Here is an 18614-nt window from a genome sequence, read left to right as displayed (position 1 = left end):
GTATGTCTGCCTTTATGCCAGTACCACACAGTTGTGATTATTGTAAAGTTGTAAGTTTTGAAATTAGTGTGTTCCAGCTTTGTTGCTCTTTTTCAAGACAGGCAAATAACATGGGCTTCAGAAACAGGGTACCCAAACCAAGAAAGAGGGGTAGGGAATTCACAGAATAATGGCAAATGGAAATCCCAGGATGACAGCTGTACTGCACATGGGGAGCTATGAAGCCACTGGCACCCATTAAAGTAGGAGCTCCAGAAAGTTTTTTTTTGGGGGGGGGGCAGTATCTGACAGTATAGCAATGTAGAAAATTACAAGCAGAGGCATTTAACAGGCTTGCTGGAGGGTGTGGAAAGTTAAGTCAGGGGTTTAAAAACAAACAAACAAAACCCAAAGCAAATGAAAAGTGAAGCAATTACTAAATCCAAGAAAAACAAAAATTGTACCAGATAGGAAATAGCATCTTAGTACATAATGTGGTACAGCAGTGAATAATTACGATAAATACAATGAAAATAGTAAATATGGTTTAACCCCAAATTGTAATTAACAGTGAGAGAAAGCAGGAGGGAAGTGGGGAGGGGTGAGTTATAAGAAAGCTAAAATTCTTTTTAATTATTTATTTTAGAAAGTAAAATTTATTTGTTGTTCCACTTATTTATGCATTCTTTGGTTGATTCTTGTATGTGCCCATATCCTTTGCATATTGGGACGATGCTCTAACCAACTGAATTACCAGGCCAGAGCAGAAAGCTAAAATTCTTATGTACCATAACAAAAAATCAATTGGCAAGGCCCAACATTCATAAATTAGAGATAATCATTTTTAGAAATGTGTAATACCAGAACAGCTTGTGTAAAATCCCACAGCGCTACTTAACTTTTTAAGCCATGTGTAATACTTAATTTTTAAAAACATAAAACAATGCATATTAAAAGGTTAGTACAGTACCTAGCATAATAAATGGCAGCTTCTTGTTTTGAAAAGTGACAGGTTTTTAAAAATTTGGGCAGGGGGAAATGAAGGTAAAAAAAAGTCAGTTTAGGACACAAAATGTATGATATGAAGTATTTTACCTTGCTACAGTTTGGCCCAAAATTTAGCTTTGCATTGCAAAAGTAAACACAAGGATTCACACAGCTCATATAAAAAAATCAGACCGATTGAACAGAAGCCCAAGTATTCCTAGCACTGAGACCAAAGAGAAGTATCTACTATAGATTCCTCTAAATAGGATATTGGATGATAAAGTCTACAACTTCATTATAGCAAAATTAGTTTCTTTAGGCTTTTAGACTATTTCACATAATGTCCCTAAACATGAGTAGGCAAAACAATGTAGCCTATATTCATAGCTCTGTTTTGCTTTTTAATTGACTTTTTTAGAGGAGGAGAGAGTGAAACATAGATAGGCTGCCTCCTGCATGCCCCCTACTGGGATTATGAGTAATCTCGAGATGATTTAAAGTATACTGGAGGATGTGCACAGGTTATATGGAAACACTATGCCATTTTATATAAGCACTTGAGCATTTTGGTACCCACGTGGGATCCTGGAAAAAATCCCCACACATACCAAGGGATGACCATACTCTACTTTTGTGGAAGAAAGAGAGTAAGTATAAGCTGTAGTTGAAAAACTAGAGGCAAAGAAAAGCCTACAGCACCCGGTATTCCCAGGCGGTCTCCCATCCAAGTACTAACCAGGCCCGACCCTGCTTAGCTTCCGAGATCAGACGAGATCGGGCGCGTTCAGGGTGGTATGGCCGTAGACGCTGAAAGTGGCCTCCAGGAGCCTCAAGAGCCTGCGCCTCCTCCGCCTCCGGCCCCTGGGTCCCCGCACGCCCCTCTGCACCCCAGCTGGCAGCTGCGCGCCTTCTGGGGACCCGGGAGACCGCTGCGGTGCGGGGCCTTGCCAGGGCGGTGCGCGCTTCCATTCCCGAGCCCAGGGACGCTGCGGGAAGACACCGCCTTTGGGGGTGGGACGCCCTGGGGGGCGCGGAAGGGGTGCCTTCCCCACCGGCTTCGGACCCGAGCCCCCTTGCGGATGGCGGAGGGCAGGACGGCCCCGGCCTCCCGGCCCCCCAAGCCGCCGGGGGCGCGGTGTTGCCTCCGCCGCTTGCGGGGTGCCTCCCTGGTCTGCGGCGCGCGGGTTCGCGCCGTTCCCCGCGTTTCGGGGCACCTGGTCTCGAAAGGAAAACTTTGGGCTTTCCCCCTGGATAGTGGGGTCAGGCGGCGCGCCCCGCCGGCTCTGGGGGCCCTGTGGATGGCGGGAGGCTCCCTTCAGTGATCGTGGGCGGGGGCACCCCTCCAGGAGCCAGGTTCCCTGAGGCTGCCGCGGGCCGTACCCCCCCCCCCCAGGCATCTTGTGGAGGGGCAAGGGAGGGCTGGGCCACCTCCTCCTGGGAGAGCCCCGGGGGGTCTCTCCCAAGGGCCGGGGAGGGGTGGGGATGGGAAGGTGGGGGCCCGCGGGGTGGAGGCGTGTGGGGCCGAGAAAAAAGAGAAAAAAAAGAAAAACTAATAGTTTTGGTTAACTAAACATTAAGGACACAACAAAAATAGTATAAAATAACTTTTATTTACATAATTTCTATCTGTAGAACATAACTGCTTTCTTTAGAACAAGAAAATTTACAAATGACAGATATTCAGATATTGCTTTTTTTGTCAAAGATTTCTTCAAGCAAGATAATATATATACATGGTCACTTCTATTTTAAATAATATAGTGGTAAACAGTAGATATTCATATTTTTATCTGTGCCTCAATCATTTACCAACAAATTAGGCTTTTAAACCAGCATGTTCACCATTTGCTAAGACGTAAGTGTTCAGGAGGAAAAATCAAGAAAAAAATAAAGACCTTTATAATCATATCTCCTTTAAGATTCATAAAATACAAATTCTTTCCAACATCATCTTTACATGAATGAGATTAAATACAGGTATATGAACAAGTCTTTCCACCTTAAAAAGTAAATAAATACACTGATTAAGGTTCTCTTTCTCCAAGGTAGTTTAAGGACTTAATAGTAGGATAATTTAGCTGGGTGACTTGATTCTCTAATACAATAAATGCCCAAAAGATAAAATTAATCTTTATACAGTAAGAAGTAACATCTTTCATAAAATTAATTCACTGTAGATGAACAAGAGATAGACATTAACAAAGTTAAAACATAAATATTATACAAAAGATAAAATAATAGTTTAATTGTGGCAACCTAACACCCAAATTAACATTAACTGAATGAAAGAAACCTTTTCAGAATGAGATTTTAAAAAATTTATAAAAACAGGGCATTAAAATAGCAATGTGATTTACTACCACGATTCTTGTGATCACATAAAATAAATAAATGCATATCTATAAAGAATTTCCACTCAGATTTAGAGATCCTCCTTTATGAAAAAAGTTAAACTGTAAATTTCACTACAAGAAAATGAAGAAATGCTCTAATATAAATTGTTTTAATAAATTAGGATTACTGTTGTACTTCCTCCTGAGCTACATCCTATTTTACCGATGAACTTGAAAACTGCCCTCCATTTTTTTCAATATACAAACACAATTATCTAGACATTAAAATACCTTCCCATTGAAATACTGATCATTCCATAATGCTAACAACAATTTTAATTGTTAGGCACAACTTATAACTTCAATGACAAATATCTCATAGCTAAAGACATCAGCACCTTAAGGTAAGAAAATTACTATCTTGTGTAGAGGGTCAAACTAAAAGTGCAATCCAGCCACATCCACATTGAAGTATTGTCTGTGGCTGTTTTCAACTAAAATGGCAGAGTTGAGTAGTTGCCACAGAGGCCATCTGGCCCACAAACTCGAAAATATTTTGTGAAAAATGTTTATCAACTCAGGATAAATCTGCTCTTCGAGATATTTAATTGAACCACACCAAAGAATTACTTGGGTAAATAACAGAATTACACATGTAAATCACAAAGTCAAAAAGAACTCAAATTCATATTGATAATAACTGACGTCACGGTCTCATCATCTTATTTTCTGTTACTAATATCACAATTACATTCTGCACTTAAAGGCCTAAGTGTACCTTAAGCAGAATTTAATAAGGGAAAAACTATCAAGAAATTGATTTTTTTAAAAAGGAATGTGTGTTTGTGAGAGTGTGTGTAAAGGAGATTGAGTTTTGCATGGAAAATTTGCCTCATAAACGAAGGTAAGGGTTTTCTTTCCCATACAAATCCTGAGATTATCCAAGAAATAAGAAAAACAAAATATTCACAGTACAAAGTCAATATACTAAAACTATGAGAAAAAATGTATTCAAAACATATACACTATCCAAATACTTTTAGTTATATCACTTTAAATATCTTTAAAATTAAAGAGGGAAAGGAGACAAAATTGTTAATGCCTTCTTTACCCAAATTCTGAGGAGTGAAAATAATTAAAACTGAATATTCTATTAAATAAAAAATTTAAAAATAAATAAGCTTTTTGATGTTTCATCTTTATAAATAATAAGTTTAAATACTAGTTCTTCAATTAGGACTAATGTTAACATGAATTAGAAAAATACATATTTTCGGTCAAATAGCTGATAATAGAAAAGTTTTTAACAATTACCTTTCATATACTTAGAGGCAACTGAAAAGGCCTTAATCACCCAAAGAAAAATCCAAACAAACAGAAAACACCTTCACAAAAGTAGTTTGCTAAATATTAAATACAATCCACAGCCAAATACATCAGCACTGTGATTTATACAGAGACATTTATCCACGCTCACAACACTCCAAAATGTCCATGTGTTTTCAGCACAGGAAGAGTCAAAATGTAAACAGGAGTTGCTATTTCAGTCGAGAAAGCAGTCTTAATTGCCTGGTAATTCCAGAATGCTGAGTTAGTCAGGATGAAAGGAACCTCAGCAAGGTTTCCCACCGATTATAAAAACTTCAAATCAAGCTTATTAAATATTCAAAATCAGCATAAAGAAAAACAAACATGATGCTTTTTTTCTAAATACTGTTTTTGTTGATATAACTGACTCTGGAAATCCTAAACTTAAAAAAAAAATACACTTTCATTCTGTTTTATCCACTTCAATAAAGATATCACTAAAGAAATATTCAGAGATTGTGGTTGGCTCTTCTTCAAGTGCCTGGTTTTGGACACTTTTACATTCTTCTTCCGGTAAGGAACGATCAGGAGAAACCTAAAAAGAGGTAATAAAAGTAAGTATGCAATGTAACCTTCGTGTATTGGTAGCAGCAGTCTAAACTGGTATCTGTTTGAAAAGTAATACAGCATAAATATTAAGAGCTTTAATTGTTCACACTCACTGATCCAAAAACTTCACTTCTGTGCTATTACACTAAGGAAATAATCCTAAACAGTAAGAGTTTTGTGAATTAAATAACCCTCGTAGCATTAGTTATAATAAAATTGGAATCGACAAATAACACATGATTAAGTTAATTGTAGTGCATCCATGATCCATCACATCACCCTAATTTCCATGAAAAAATTTTAACATAATAGAAAAATATAACATCATTAAGTCTACAATCGAAACATTTTATTTTTTTAAATTATTTTTTAGTCCTCATCCAAAGACATCTTCCCATTGCTTCTCAGAGAGGGAGAGAGGGAGAGAAACATGGATGAGAGACGCACATCGATCGGCCGGCTCCCACTCACGCCCCACCCAGGGCCAGGGATCAGGCCCCGGACCCTTCAGGCCATGCACTGACACTCTTCCTGGGCCGATGCTCTTACCACTGAGCAAAACCAGACCGGGCTACAATGAAAACATTTTAATAACCAGTATAAAAAGACAGGAAACAGAACAGTACCCAATAGAATCATCACAAATGAAAGCAATTCTATCAAAAATTAGCATACTTATAAATCTATCAAAAATTAAGACAGGATAGTATCAGCATAGATATAGACATGCATATCAATTATGGATGGAAATAACATATGGATGAAAATTTAGTATCTTATAAAAGTGATGTTTCCAAAAGGAAAATAAGAAAAGCTGAATTATTCAATAAATGATGATGGACAACTGTATAACCATCTCAGAAAAAAAAAGAAAGACCTATATTTCACCAAAATGAATTTACATGATTTAAAAGATTTAAATGTAAAAACATTTTTTAAAACTCTACTATAAAATACCATGGGAAAACTTTTCTAAGAGTGGGGGAGAGGGAGTATCTTTTTAAATGACAGGAAAGCCAGAAGCCATGAAAGATTGAGAAATTCATCTATGTAATAAAAAATGTGTGCATAGCAAAAACCACCACACACAAAATCAAAAAACAAATGACATACAGGGAAATATATATCTGCAACCTATATCACAGATAAAGAGTTTTCTTTAATGTAATAACAGCTTCTACAAATCAATATGAAAAAGACTAGTAATTCATTATGAAGTCAAATGATATGAACAGATGGTTCACAGAAAAAGCATAAATGATTGAAATACATGAAGAGATGTTCAACCTCACTCTTTAAATCTGTAAAGAATGATAAAAGTAAAAGAAAACTGTTAACATGTCCATGTGAGGAAAAGGGCCCTCTCACCTACTGCTGATAATAGAAACTGATACCATCCCTATGGAAGATAATCAGCTGATATCTGTCAAAAGAAAAATCATTCCTTTTGAGCAGCAATTCTATTTCTAGGAAATTTAACCTGCAGATAAAGGTGCAAAATGGCCCATTTATGAGTTAGCTATTGCTACACTGTTTGAAATAGCAAATAATTAGGAATAACCTAAATGCCTACCATATGAGACCAATATTACTTTATGGTACACCCAAACAATAGAATGTTATGTCATCCTTAAAAATAAGTACAGCACTCTTGGACACTTATTCTTAAAAACTGAAAACAAATACCTGTACATAAATGTTCGTAACAGCTTTATTTATAATAGCCAAAAACTGAAATTCACAACCCCAATGTCCTTCAATGGGTAAATAGATAAACAAAACTGGTACGTCCATACTATGGAATACTATTCAGCAATAAAAAGGAAAAAACTATTGATACACAAACCATTTAAATGACTCTGTAGGGAACTATTTTTGGTGAAAAGGAGCCAATTCCAAATGTATGAATCCATTTACACAACTGTATATGAGATGGCATTTACATCACTTTTTTGGAATGACAAATTTAATGCAGAACAGGTTTTCAGAAGTTAAGGAGAGAGTGAAAAGAATGTGGTGGGGTGGTACAGGGTGGAAGTGGGTGTGTCTATAAAAGGGCAACACAAAGATTCCCTGTGGTGACAGAGCTGTTCTGTATCTTTGCTGGAGCAATGTCAGTATGCTGATTGTGATATTGTACCCTAGATTCAGAAGATGCTACCCCTGGGGAAAACCAGATAAAGGGTATATACACTGGGATCTCTCTGTATTCTTTTTTACAACTGACGTGCATCTACAGTGACCTCAAATAAAGTGTAATTTAAATTTTTTAAAAAGAAAGAGAGAAAGAGGAAGTTCTTTAGCTACTGCTTTGCAAACATCTCCAAGACGTACTGTAAGGTGAAAGCAATATGGAAGAGAACAGTAGAGTATTATTTATATAAAAAAGAAAAATGTTTATATTTGTGAATACATAAAATATCTCTGGAAAAGTAAACCAAAAGCTGATCATACTATATATCTGTGGAAAGGGGGAATAGGAAGCTGAAAGGACAGATGTGGGAAACATTTTACTGTAAACTCTTTTTTACAGATTATGAATTTTAAGACGTGGAATATATTACTTATAAAAAAAATAAAATAGCAGTTAGAAAATAACATTTAGTTTAGATTCTTGTCTCTCACTATATACCAAATATACCTCACACTATATACCAAAGTCAATAACCATGAACAGAATTAATTTAAAACTGAAATTTTTATACCTCTGGATAAGAAATTGAAAAAAAAAAAAAAGTAATGGATTTCACTAAACATTCAAAACTTGCAACAAAAAACCTCAAAAATTTTAAAAAATAAACAAACTTGGAAAAACTACTTGCAGCAAAGAGCTAGAAAGTATCTGGCCTTTTTACACACATAAAAATCTCACACAAATTGGTAAAAACACACACTAAGATCCCAAAAGCTGTAAGTTAGCAAGATGGAAACAGGAAAAAATATCTAGTAAATATATGGGGAAAAACCAAGTCACTAGTAACTGAAGAAATGTAAATTAAAAAAATTAAATGACATGTCCACCCCTCTACCATTATATTAAATAAATATTTACTTTGAAGAGTTATTTATCTAATGCTGGCAAGGATGTGATTAAACTGGCATGGCAACACTGCTGGTAATTACAGCACTGTTCTCCAAAGTAATCTGGCAATAATAATAAAGGCCCAGAAAATCTTGGTCTCAGAAGAAAATTCTAGGAAATAATATAAAAAATTAAAAAGATGTTAAAGGTATTTTTACAAAAGTACTCTTTCCTTTGAGTTTCATGCTACCCACTAGCGGTCACCAGCCTTTGTTGAGATGTTAAGTCACCCAATATTCTTCTGAAGTCTTTAATACAGGTTCACAGATTTTTCCATCCCAATACTTCCCATATGCACAGCTTTGGAATGCATAGAAAGAAAACATGCAAACAAATTCTAATCTTACCATTCCTTGATTTCTTGCGGGTGTCAGGACATTTTTCTGCAAGTAAATAAAATGTAAGTACTGCTTTGTTTTGCTTTCACGGTCAGAAGGGTCTTTGCTTGAAAGAAATGGCAATTAAGGGTCTATTCATATTTATAGCTGGTCCAATGGCTCTATAATAAACTAGCTGCAACTTCCTAATGAAACACCTTATCTTCTTCCAATACAGTGGGGAGTGCATGGGTATGAGGAGGACATTGATAAGATTTGTTCGGCAATAATTTCTGACATCCATATAAAAATAACAATTGCTGCCTGCCGGACATGGATCAGCGGTTGAGCATCGACCTAGGATCCAGGAGACCAGGGTTCCATTCCCGGTCAGGGCACATGCCTGGGTTGTGGGCTAGGCAGCCGATCAATGACTCTCTCATCATTGATGTTTCTCTCTCTCTCTCCTCCTCCTTTCCTGTCTCTGAAATCAATAAAGATATATTTTTTAAAAATAATAACAACTGCCATGTTTTTCCTAGTTGAGTCTGATATCCAACCCATTCTATATAAACAATCAAATTAGTTATCACATACCTGAGTTGCTGAACTGCCAATATTCTCAGATTGAGTATTAACAACACTTGGAGATGGAAGCAGATCAGAAGACTCTTGAATTTTTTTCTTGCTTTCACTGAGTAGATTGGATCTTTTCAAATTCTGTCTTGATACAGGTATAAGAGGTTTTAAGCGTTTCTTTCTATGAACCTGAATAGGTTCTTCAGACTCCAAACTATTCTTTGAACATATTAAAGACAAAAATCCCAGGGGTCTCCTGCCAGGTCTAGAAATGGAAACAAAGACATTCAAGAATATCCAGGAAGACACATTCTTAATACCAACTTCTTTCCATTAATCCTACAATGATACATGTGATACCACATTAGTGGTATCGGCACATCTACTAAGGACTGATACCACCATTCCATGACATGTATTGTGACAAAGGTCAAAGCGTACTCTAGAGCAGTACTTCTCAAGCTTAAAAGTGCATACAAATCACCTGGGATCTTATTAAAATGAAGATTCTGACTTAGTGGGGGGTGGGGCCTGAGTTCTGTATTTCTAACAAGTTCTCAAATGATATCCATACTGCTGGTCCCAGGACCAGACTTTGAATACCAAGGCTACAGAGCAGAGGTCAGCAAACTATCACCCACAGGCCAAATGCACTCTACCACCTGATTCTATAAACAAGTTTTACTGGAACACAGCCAGTTCATCTGTTTAAATATGATGCTTTTGCACTACAAATGCAGGGTTGAGTAGTTACAACAAAGACATATGGGCCACAAAGCCTAAAATATATACTACATGGTCTTTACCAAAAAAATTTGCTGACCCTTATTCTAGATACTGCTTCTCAACCAGCTTTACCCCAAACCCCATGACGCCTCCCTCCATGTTCAGCACATTTCTAAGACCAGAAAAGATACTGCTGAGCTTTACTTTCTGTAGTTTATAGAACAAAAATAACAGATTAATTAAATATGCCTTTTTAAGCCATACAAGCCTCCCCCAACCCTTTCCTTTAGTGGAGATTAGTGCATGTCCTACCCTCTTCAACTCACCAACACCATACTAATGACTTTAGTACTGCTGGCAAGCCAATAATTGTCCATAACCCAGAGGCTTTGCTCCTAGAATATGAGGAAAATAATGTGGGGAAAGCTGGCTTTCGGCTTAAATTCCACACTTACTCTCATAGGGACAAAGCCATGGTTTACCTCTGGTATGCCACAAGGGGGAAAAATGCACATTATTTGGGACCTCAATAAAACAACACCCAGAGCTATTGCTGATGTTAGCCTGTGTCTTGGGTCATCTATATCTGCACTGGCAGCTACTTTATGATAGAACAATGATCAAAGTAACAACCATGGACAGCCTGGAAAACAAAGTAGATAATACTAAACCCTAAAAATTTTCTATCTAAAGAGTCCCAGTTTTAGCACTTATTAGAGATTTTCTCATGATACCTGGAGAGTGTGGTTTTTGAAGATGATGTGATGCTATCCACTTGTTCAGACTTAGAAGCTGCACCAGTTCCTTCTTCCTTACCAGACACAATCACCTTATCCTGAAGTAACTGAGGTGTATTCTTTTCTATATGTGTATCAATTATTTTATCAATAGGTCTAGATCCTATACTCTGAAAAGTTGGTTCAAGTTGCTCTTCCTGAGGTTCTGGAGTTGTATGTGTGCTTTCTGAAGTAGGGAAGATATCTTGTCCCTTGTAAGACTTTCCTTAAAAAATAAGAAAACAAATGGTAAGCACACATATTGAAATTAATACATACAATTGAACTGCAATATTTGAAAGAAAAAAACCATGATATTCTATCATAAATGTGCCCTAATAAGAGTAATCTAAATTATAAATTAATGGAGTTGCCTCAATTCTTAAGAATAATATAACTAGTTAAAAGCTAAAGCAACAGCTTCTGTATTCAGATACAGAATAGTAATATCAATATATTTTCACCTAGAAAATCTTTCTCCATAAATATTTCTTGAACTAACAAAGTGATCACTTTCTAATCGCAGGGTATAGCTAAGGACCTATGAAAACTCCTTTATACCCAGCTTTCTCATTCCTAAAATGTAGTTGAGGGGTTAGAGCACTGGTCTTGTAAAATGTAGTTGAGCTTTTTCAGGAATCCTGCAGATATATGGTTTTCTATTAAATACAGGAAGAAAGTAGATTTTTATGGCTCCCAAAGTGTCAAGTCGAAAATCTCAGCAAGGAAGAAAAAGTTCTAATAATAAAAGCATGATTCTCAGAGGAAAGTGAGCAAGACTGCTTCAATCACAAATTTGAACAAGATGGGTCAAAAATAATCAGGGGTGTGTAGGAAAGTATAACCGTAGTAAAATTTACTCACCTGTCTCTTCCAAAACATTTATTAATTCCTTTGAAGATACCTGTTTTAAGAAAATTTACCAAAAAATTAAAAATCTGTTTAGCAAATAAAATGAATTTTCTTTCTTTTTTTTAAGAAAACATGTATCGCCCAAAAAGCTCTAGGGTAAGCCATGTCTTACAGGAATTCTACTAAACATTTATGGAAAAGACATTGTCACTGTTACTTAAATTGTTCCAGAGCACAATAAAAAAGGGAAATTTCCAAATACCTTTTATAAATTAAGCATAATATTGATACCAACTAACCATTTTCACATCAGTACAAAAATATCAAATGAAATATTACACATAATTTAGCAGTACATCAGAAAACTAATAATGTATAATCAAGTAGAGTTTATTTCAGAAATGCAAAAATGATTCAATATTATGAAATCTATTAATATAACTCAACAAATTTGAAAAGAAAAAAAATATATCTACTTTTTGCAGGAAGTGTCCAATAATACTCATTCTTGAAAAACAGCAACAACAACAAAAACCCTTAAAATTGAATAGACAGAAATTTTCTTAAAACCCTAAAACACAACAGTGGCAAACCAAAAGCCAGCATCCCACTTTAGAAACACTAGAAGTATTCCCATTGAAGTCAGGAATTTAAAAAAAAAAGGTTGAATACCAAAAATGTTTTCTGATTTTTTTTTAGTTATCTTAGTCAATATAATTAGAAAAGAGAAAGAAATTAAAGGTATAAAAAGTAGACGAGAAGAACTGAAGTTATATTTGCATATGATACAATTGTTTACTTAGAAATCCCAAGAGAATCAACTGAAAAACATGCATACAATGAGGGGAGTAGGGGAATTCAGTAAGCTCTCTCGGTAGAAAAGAATTTAATGATACTAGGAACAAAATAGGTAAAATTCTTTGAATAATCTAATAAAAAATGTACCAGATTTATATGAAGAAGAGCTTAAAATACCACTAAAGTACACCATGTTTTTGGATGGAAAGATTCAACATCACAGTTATGACATCAATTTTCCCTATGTTAATCTGTCAAGTAATATGATCCTAATACAAGTACCAATAGGGCTTTTTTAATGTTCTGAGCAAGCTAATTCTAAATTTGATACGAACTTTAGAACATAGAATAACTAGGAGAAACTTGAAAAAAAAAGAAAAGTTATTTGGGGGGGGGAATACCCCTTTATTAAAGCACTTAGAAACCACAATAATTAAAACAGCATGATAATGGCCCCAGAACAAATAGGTGATAGGTGAATAAATGTAGAAGAAAAGACAGTTCAGGAACATACCCAAATACATATTGGAATTTAATATCTGATAAAAGTGAATTTTAAATGAGTGAAGAAAAAAGGAATTATTTAGTAAATGGTGCTGGAACAACTACATAGGCATCTGGGTTAAATTAAGTTAGTTCCACTCTTCCTAACACCAAAATAAATTGTAAACAACTTAAAAATGTTAATGAGAAGACTATATTAAATCTCAAGGTAAATTTTCAACATATAACATAATCACCATAAGCCATACATACAAAGACTGATAAATTTAATCATAAAAAAATAAAAAATGTTTGTCTATCTAAAGGCAGTATGTGTGCATTCTAGAATTTAAAATTATAACATTGACTTTTATAAGCAAATTTTATTGTTAAAACATGAAAACAAGGTTTAGAAAAGAAAAATAACAAATTAGCCCAACAGATATATACTTTTCTTCAATGTACATCTATCATTTTTTAAATGGAATATTAAAAACTGATGACTGTCAGCTAGAGTGGCTCAGTTGGTACAGTCATCCTGAGCATACAAAAGGTTGCCACTTTGATTCCCAGTCAGGGCACATACCTGGGTTGCTGGTTTGACCCCTGGTAGGGGGCATGCATGGAAGGCAACCTATGGATGTCTCTCTCTTACATGAATGTAAATGTCTCTCCCAATCCCCTTTCCCCCTACACATGTCCTCAATACATATATGCATAACCCATGGACATGGACATTAGTGCGGTGAAGGCCTGGGGCAGGGAGTGGGTGAGGGGTGGAGGGAGTCAATGGGGGAAAAGGGGGACATCTGTAATACTCTCAACAATAAAGATAAATTTAAAAACAAAAAACAAAATCAAACCAATGACCTAGTTTTACATATAGTAATGTACTATGATATTTTTTCCATGTCATTAAATATACTTTTAAAACACAAAAAAAACAATACAATGTCTACATGGAATGCTAATTGTTGAAACTGGGCAACTACTACACAGGGATATATTATACTAACCTGTCTACCTCTTTAAATGTTTGAAAGTGTTCCTATTAAAAAGTTAACCAAAAAAAAGTCTCCATGAGAAAACCACATAAAGTAGAGTCAAATGGCAAATAACAAACCAGGAAAAAATATTTGCAACTCATATCACAGACATACGTAAGAGAGTTCCTCTAGCCCGGCCGGGCGTGGCTCAGCAGTTGAGCATCGACCTAGGATCCAGGACATCGAGGTTCAATTCCTGGTCAGGGCACATGCCCGGGTTGCGGGCTGGGTTCCCAGTCGGGGGCGTGCAGGAGGCAGCCAATCATTGACTCTCTCATCACTGATGTTTCTACCTCTCTCTCTCTTTCTCCCTTCCTCTCTCTGAAGTCAAGAAAGATATATTTTTTAAAAAGAGAGAGTTCCTCCAAATCTATAAGAAAAAGACCAACAACCCAATTAAAAAATGGGTAAGGAATATACAGTCATCTCACAGAAAATACAAATGGCTCTTGAGAATATGAAAAGATGCTCAACCTTACCCATAAGAGAAATTAAAACTATTCTGGGACACCTTTTTTTCACCTATCAGATATACAAGGATACACTGCCTCTGTTGTCCGCTATCACCTAAGGACTACTAGTCTTCAACTGTCCTTTTGAGAATACAAATTCTTAATGAACTTTTCCATAGTGGAGTACATCATGACAAGTACCAGAAACAAAAACCAGAGGGTGCTAAGAAATAGACAACACAGTGCGTGCTGACTGAATCTGTGTAGTATTATCAGGCTTCTCTAAGGAAGTGATAATTGAGCTAAAGAAGTTTGTATGTTTTGCAAGGGAATGTTTCAGAAAAAGAGACAGCAAAAGAAATGGCCCAAGACATGAAGGAGTGCTATGCTTTTGAGAAACTGAAAGATGACCAACTCGGTTAGAGTGAGGTGGAGATGAGCACAAGACAAGACTAGAGACAGAAATGAGCAAGATAGAGCGCCTCAGAGGTTGTTTTTATTCCTAATAGGTTCTGTTTTTATTCCTAATAGCAACAGGAAGCTTTAAGCATTATGATAATGGTGGTGGTGATATTACTATCATCATTTTACACAACAGCAAACTCAATCAGAGAGGTGAAGATTCTTGCCTGAGGTCTCACAGCTATTAAGTGGTACAACCAAGATCTAGACCTGTGTAATGCTTTTGGCCTATTTTTAGCTAATGACACAGAGCTGGAAATGGATTTCCTGATTAATGTCCATCAATTTTCATGTAGAACAGGTTAAAAGTAAAAACACAAAGCTAGTTTTACTTGAATTATTTATGATGAAAAGTACTAAAACTATCTTTATATAAAGAATATAAAGGAAAAAACAGAAATTGATCTGTTGTAATATGGCCATCTTACTTAATGACTCTTACCTCAGAGGTATATTTTTGACAATTGTCTCTTGAAGTGAGTGAACATTTTTTAGCAGGAAGAACATAGTCACTTTCATCGGGCCTACAATGAAATCTCTTCCTAGACGTAAGATCCAAATTAGCAGGAGGCTTTTCAGAATCATCACTTCCAGAATTAGGTAAACACATGGCATCCTGAACAACTGAAGTTACTGGAAAACTTATACTGCATAGAAAATACATACATATTAAATCAGTGAATTAGAAGTTATTTAATGAGGTTAAAGGCTGAGCAATTCCAATCAAAACTGCCAAAAACACTTCAAAGAAGTAACTAACACATACTTGGCCATGACCACAAAAATGTTATTGAGCTCCACTAATACTTAAAGACTTAAAACTTAAATTCCATAATATTGAACTAAATCTGAGGCATAAAAAGTTCTTGTCTGTAAAGTTAAATTTTAATTTAAAATGTCTCTAATATAAAAGGTTTCAATTTCTAATGCTACTTAATAGACAATTAAGCATCTTAATCAATTATTATTAAAATCCACAGCAAAGAATTAAAATGAGTATCAAAAATATACAGAAATATTACCTATTTTTGCAACTTTCTGTGAATGTATATTCATTTCAAAATTTAAAACATGTATGTTTACAAAGTAACCAAACCTTTAATAGGTGCCACTTTATGATGCAGACTGCTAAGTGTTAGCTTTCAAAACACATAAAATACCAAACAAGTTTCATACAAAAAAATTATATATTTAAGTGACATCATCAGATATAAAATAAACAATCTGTTCTCTAGTTTACCACATAATTACTAAATAAGATATCTAGAACAATTACAAATGATGTTGGTGAATGGCTCGTAACAATCAATAAATTTGATTCATAAAGCACCTTTTCTTCTAGCAAAAACAGATTAGCTCATTCATTACCTCATGTCACCCTTTTCTTCTGTAGTCACTGATTTGACCAATATGGGCGCTGGCAGTAGCGGGTTTGGCATTAAGTGTGTAGCAGTATCAGTAAATTCTTCTACTGCATTGGTTGGAATTTCCACCAGAGTTAATATGAATGCTTGTTCATCCTCACTGTCGTGATGTAGGTTACCAGCCAGGTTCACTATCAAAGTTTAAAAGTTAGTAATGAAAAGCTGAACCATGAAAAAACAGAAAATCATTAATTTATTTCATTTCTAAAAAGCCTCAAAACAACTGACTGCCAAGAATAAAAACTGAACTACATCCAAAAAATAAAAAGTAATTTTATAAAGGATAAAGGTGATTCTCTACTGAGATTTATAATTTTGACCAACAAAATACGTCGTTTTGTGTGTGTTTTTTCATTTAACACCATCATAGAAAAAAACACACAAAACTGTTTTGTTTTTTCCAGTCAAATGGGGGGTAAAAATCATACTGTTAGGCTCTTTGATACTCTACTGAAGCAGATTATCATACCTGTTAAATCCTGAGGATTGATTACATTCTCTTTTTGGACTTCTGGAGTACTAGTTGGTGTGCACTGCCATAAAAATTAAAATGAAAGAGTGAGGTTGACCAAATCTCAGTTTTAAAAAGTTTTCCTGACACTATGATACAGTGAACAGTTATTGTTTCAAAACTCAACAATTATCTAACCATATGCAATTTTTCAAGTGTTTTGAAACTTTTAGTTGTACCAATAAACTTTTGATAAAGTTAAACATTCACACACACACACACACACACACACACACACACACACACACAGGAATTCATACTAAATTGTTCAATATGTATCATCCATGAAATGAATTTTCAAGTAACAGGAAAGAGAGAGCCAAACCCCTCAACCTTTCTCTGTCCTCATTACAGGAGCCACTGTAGCATTACTAGTAGATGGCACGTGAATGGAGGCAAACTGGTCTCCTTGCCTCCAGCATGGCTCCCTCCCATCTGTTTTCCACAAAATTGCAAACATGGCTTTCTCTAAAATGCAATTCTGATTCTAAGTCTCTACTGTTTAAAAATCTCAAAGCTCTCACTTTGTAACCAACAGTGATTGACTTAGGCGAGAATCATCAATGTACACTAAAAGTTGGACACATAGTAATAACATCTCAATAAATGCTTGCTCTGTGAATGAACTTCTCACATCCAGGGGCTAAGTAGAAAAAGAACAATTCTCTGTGTACAAAACACTTCCTTTTTCAAAGTTTTTACAATGAAGCTAGGTATTGGCTAGTTTATCTCTATGCTCCAGAGACTAAAAACACAGTATAAATTCTATCACAGTACATTCTTGCAAAGGCAAAACAGATCAGTGGTTGCCAGGGGCTAGAAGTGGCGAGAGGGGAGATGTATACTGTGTTTATATTATATCTTAATTTTTTTTTAAATGAGGAACAAACACCTAACTGCCACTTGTTATGTTTTTCATTCTTTTACCTCTGGCACATAAAGTGTAAGCACATTGTCTCCACTCGAGTCCTTTTTCAGGGGCTCTCCAGCAGAACTCTCACTCAGACCCCTACCCAAACCAAGTGTATGGGAGCTTGACTCAGAGGAAACAACTGGAGCAAATGACAATAGCTGAACTTCTTGAGATCCCTGTTCTTTATTTTCCTTCCTGAAAGAGAAATTAGTATGTATTAGTTTCAGCATATATTTGAAATCAAGCACACAATCAAAGAATAATGTTTAGAGCTAGGTACATCAAATTCATCTGATTTAATGTTTTTTAAAACTTTTATATTATATTTAATGCAACAGAACCTGTTTTTTTTGTTTGCTGGTTTGTTTTTAAATCTAATTCTTATGGCTACAGCTGAAACACAATGGAAATGAAAGCCCACGACCCCTCCCTTTTACCTCTCAGCCAGGCTCGCCTCCCGCACGGTGCTGGTCTCGTCCAACCCGGGTACACATGCCAGTCTGCTCTGCTCCTTATTCTCCGCTGTTGTAACTGACTCAAGGTTTTTATCTTCTAGGCCTGTTGCTTTAGAAGCATTTTTCTCCATTTCTTAAATAAAAAACATTTAAGATATAGTCCAAAATAGTACAGCTAAATTCTCCATATTAGAAACACATTCTTTCTTCGAAGACAGATCACTATATAGTGGGCTCTTCCAAACATCTCTTAATCCAAAAAGCAAGTTTATTCACAGGGCAGAGGGGTAGTCCTGGCCAATGAGATTTTTGACAGTAAAACATGATTAATGAACCCTACACTGCACATATTTCACTCCTGGCTACCACAACAACTCTATCTCCACTTAATGATAACAGCAGTTTAATTAGAAACCCACAAACAAAAGAGGTTCAGAGGTGGGTACACATGAGTTCCATCTTGGGAAAAGTCCTGGGGAGGGAGCTGTTCTACAAAGAACAATGTCACAAAGGGGAAGAAAA

The 18614-nt window shown here is 35.7% G+C and overlaps 1 protein-coding gene and 1 non-coding gene across 6 annotated transcripts in view; both read right to left on the bottom strand.

Annotated features, from left to right (window-relative positions):
* Window positions 1-1653: 1653 nt before the first annotated feature.
* On the bottom strand, window positions 1654-1772 carry LOC148093468 (5S ribosomal RNA). The gene has a single exon (XR_015714351.1). It is a non-coding gene; the product is annotated as a 5S ribosomal RNA (ribosomal RNA).
* A 785-nt stretch (window positions 1773-2557) lies between these two features.
* Window positions 2558-18614, bottom strand: part of BDP1 (BDP1 general transcription factor IIIB subunit) — an 80473-nt gene continuing 64416 nt past the window's right edge. For 3 of the 5 annotated variants that reach the window (XM_016213892.2, XM_016213895.2, XM_016213893.2), the window contains 10 exons: window positions 18075-18225; window positions 17652-17832; window positions 16683-16746; window positions 16158-16344; window positions 15232-15436; window positions 11561-11600; window positions 10655-10922; window positions 9213-9459; window positions 8646-8681; window positions 2558-5202 (listed from right to left, as the gene is read on the bottom strand). In XM_016213892.2, the coding sequence (XP_016069378.2) occupies window positions 5071-5202; window positions 8646-8681; window positions 9213-9459; window positions 10655-10922; window positions 11561-11600; window positions 15232-15436; window positions 16158-16344; window positions 16683-16746; window positions 17652-17832; window positions 18075-18225 (1511 nt within the window). In that variant the 3' untranslated portion in view covers window positions 2558-5070. Of the gene's footprint in view, window positions 5203-8645; window positions 8682-9212; window positions 9460-10654; window positions 10923-11560; window positions 14246-15231; window positions 15437-16157; window positions 16345-16682; window positions 16747-17651; window positions 17833-18074; window positions 18226-18614 lie in introns of those variants that run through there. The other 2 variants (XM_016213894.2, XR_015714252.1) reach the window with 2 other exon arrangements.

Source organism: Miniopterus natalensis, chromosome 3 (genome assembly GCF_054644295.1).
Source record: "Miniopterus natalensis isolate mMinNat1 chromosome 3, mMinNat1.hap1, whole genome shotgun sequence".
Classification (NCBI taxonomy): Eukaryota; Metazoa; Chordata; class Mammalia; order Chiroptera; family Miniopteridae; genus Miniopterus; species Miniopterus natalensis.
The sequence above is the reverse complement of the archived record's forward strand: the minus strand, read 5'-3'. Positions and strand labels throughout refer to the sequence as shown.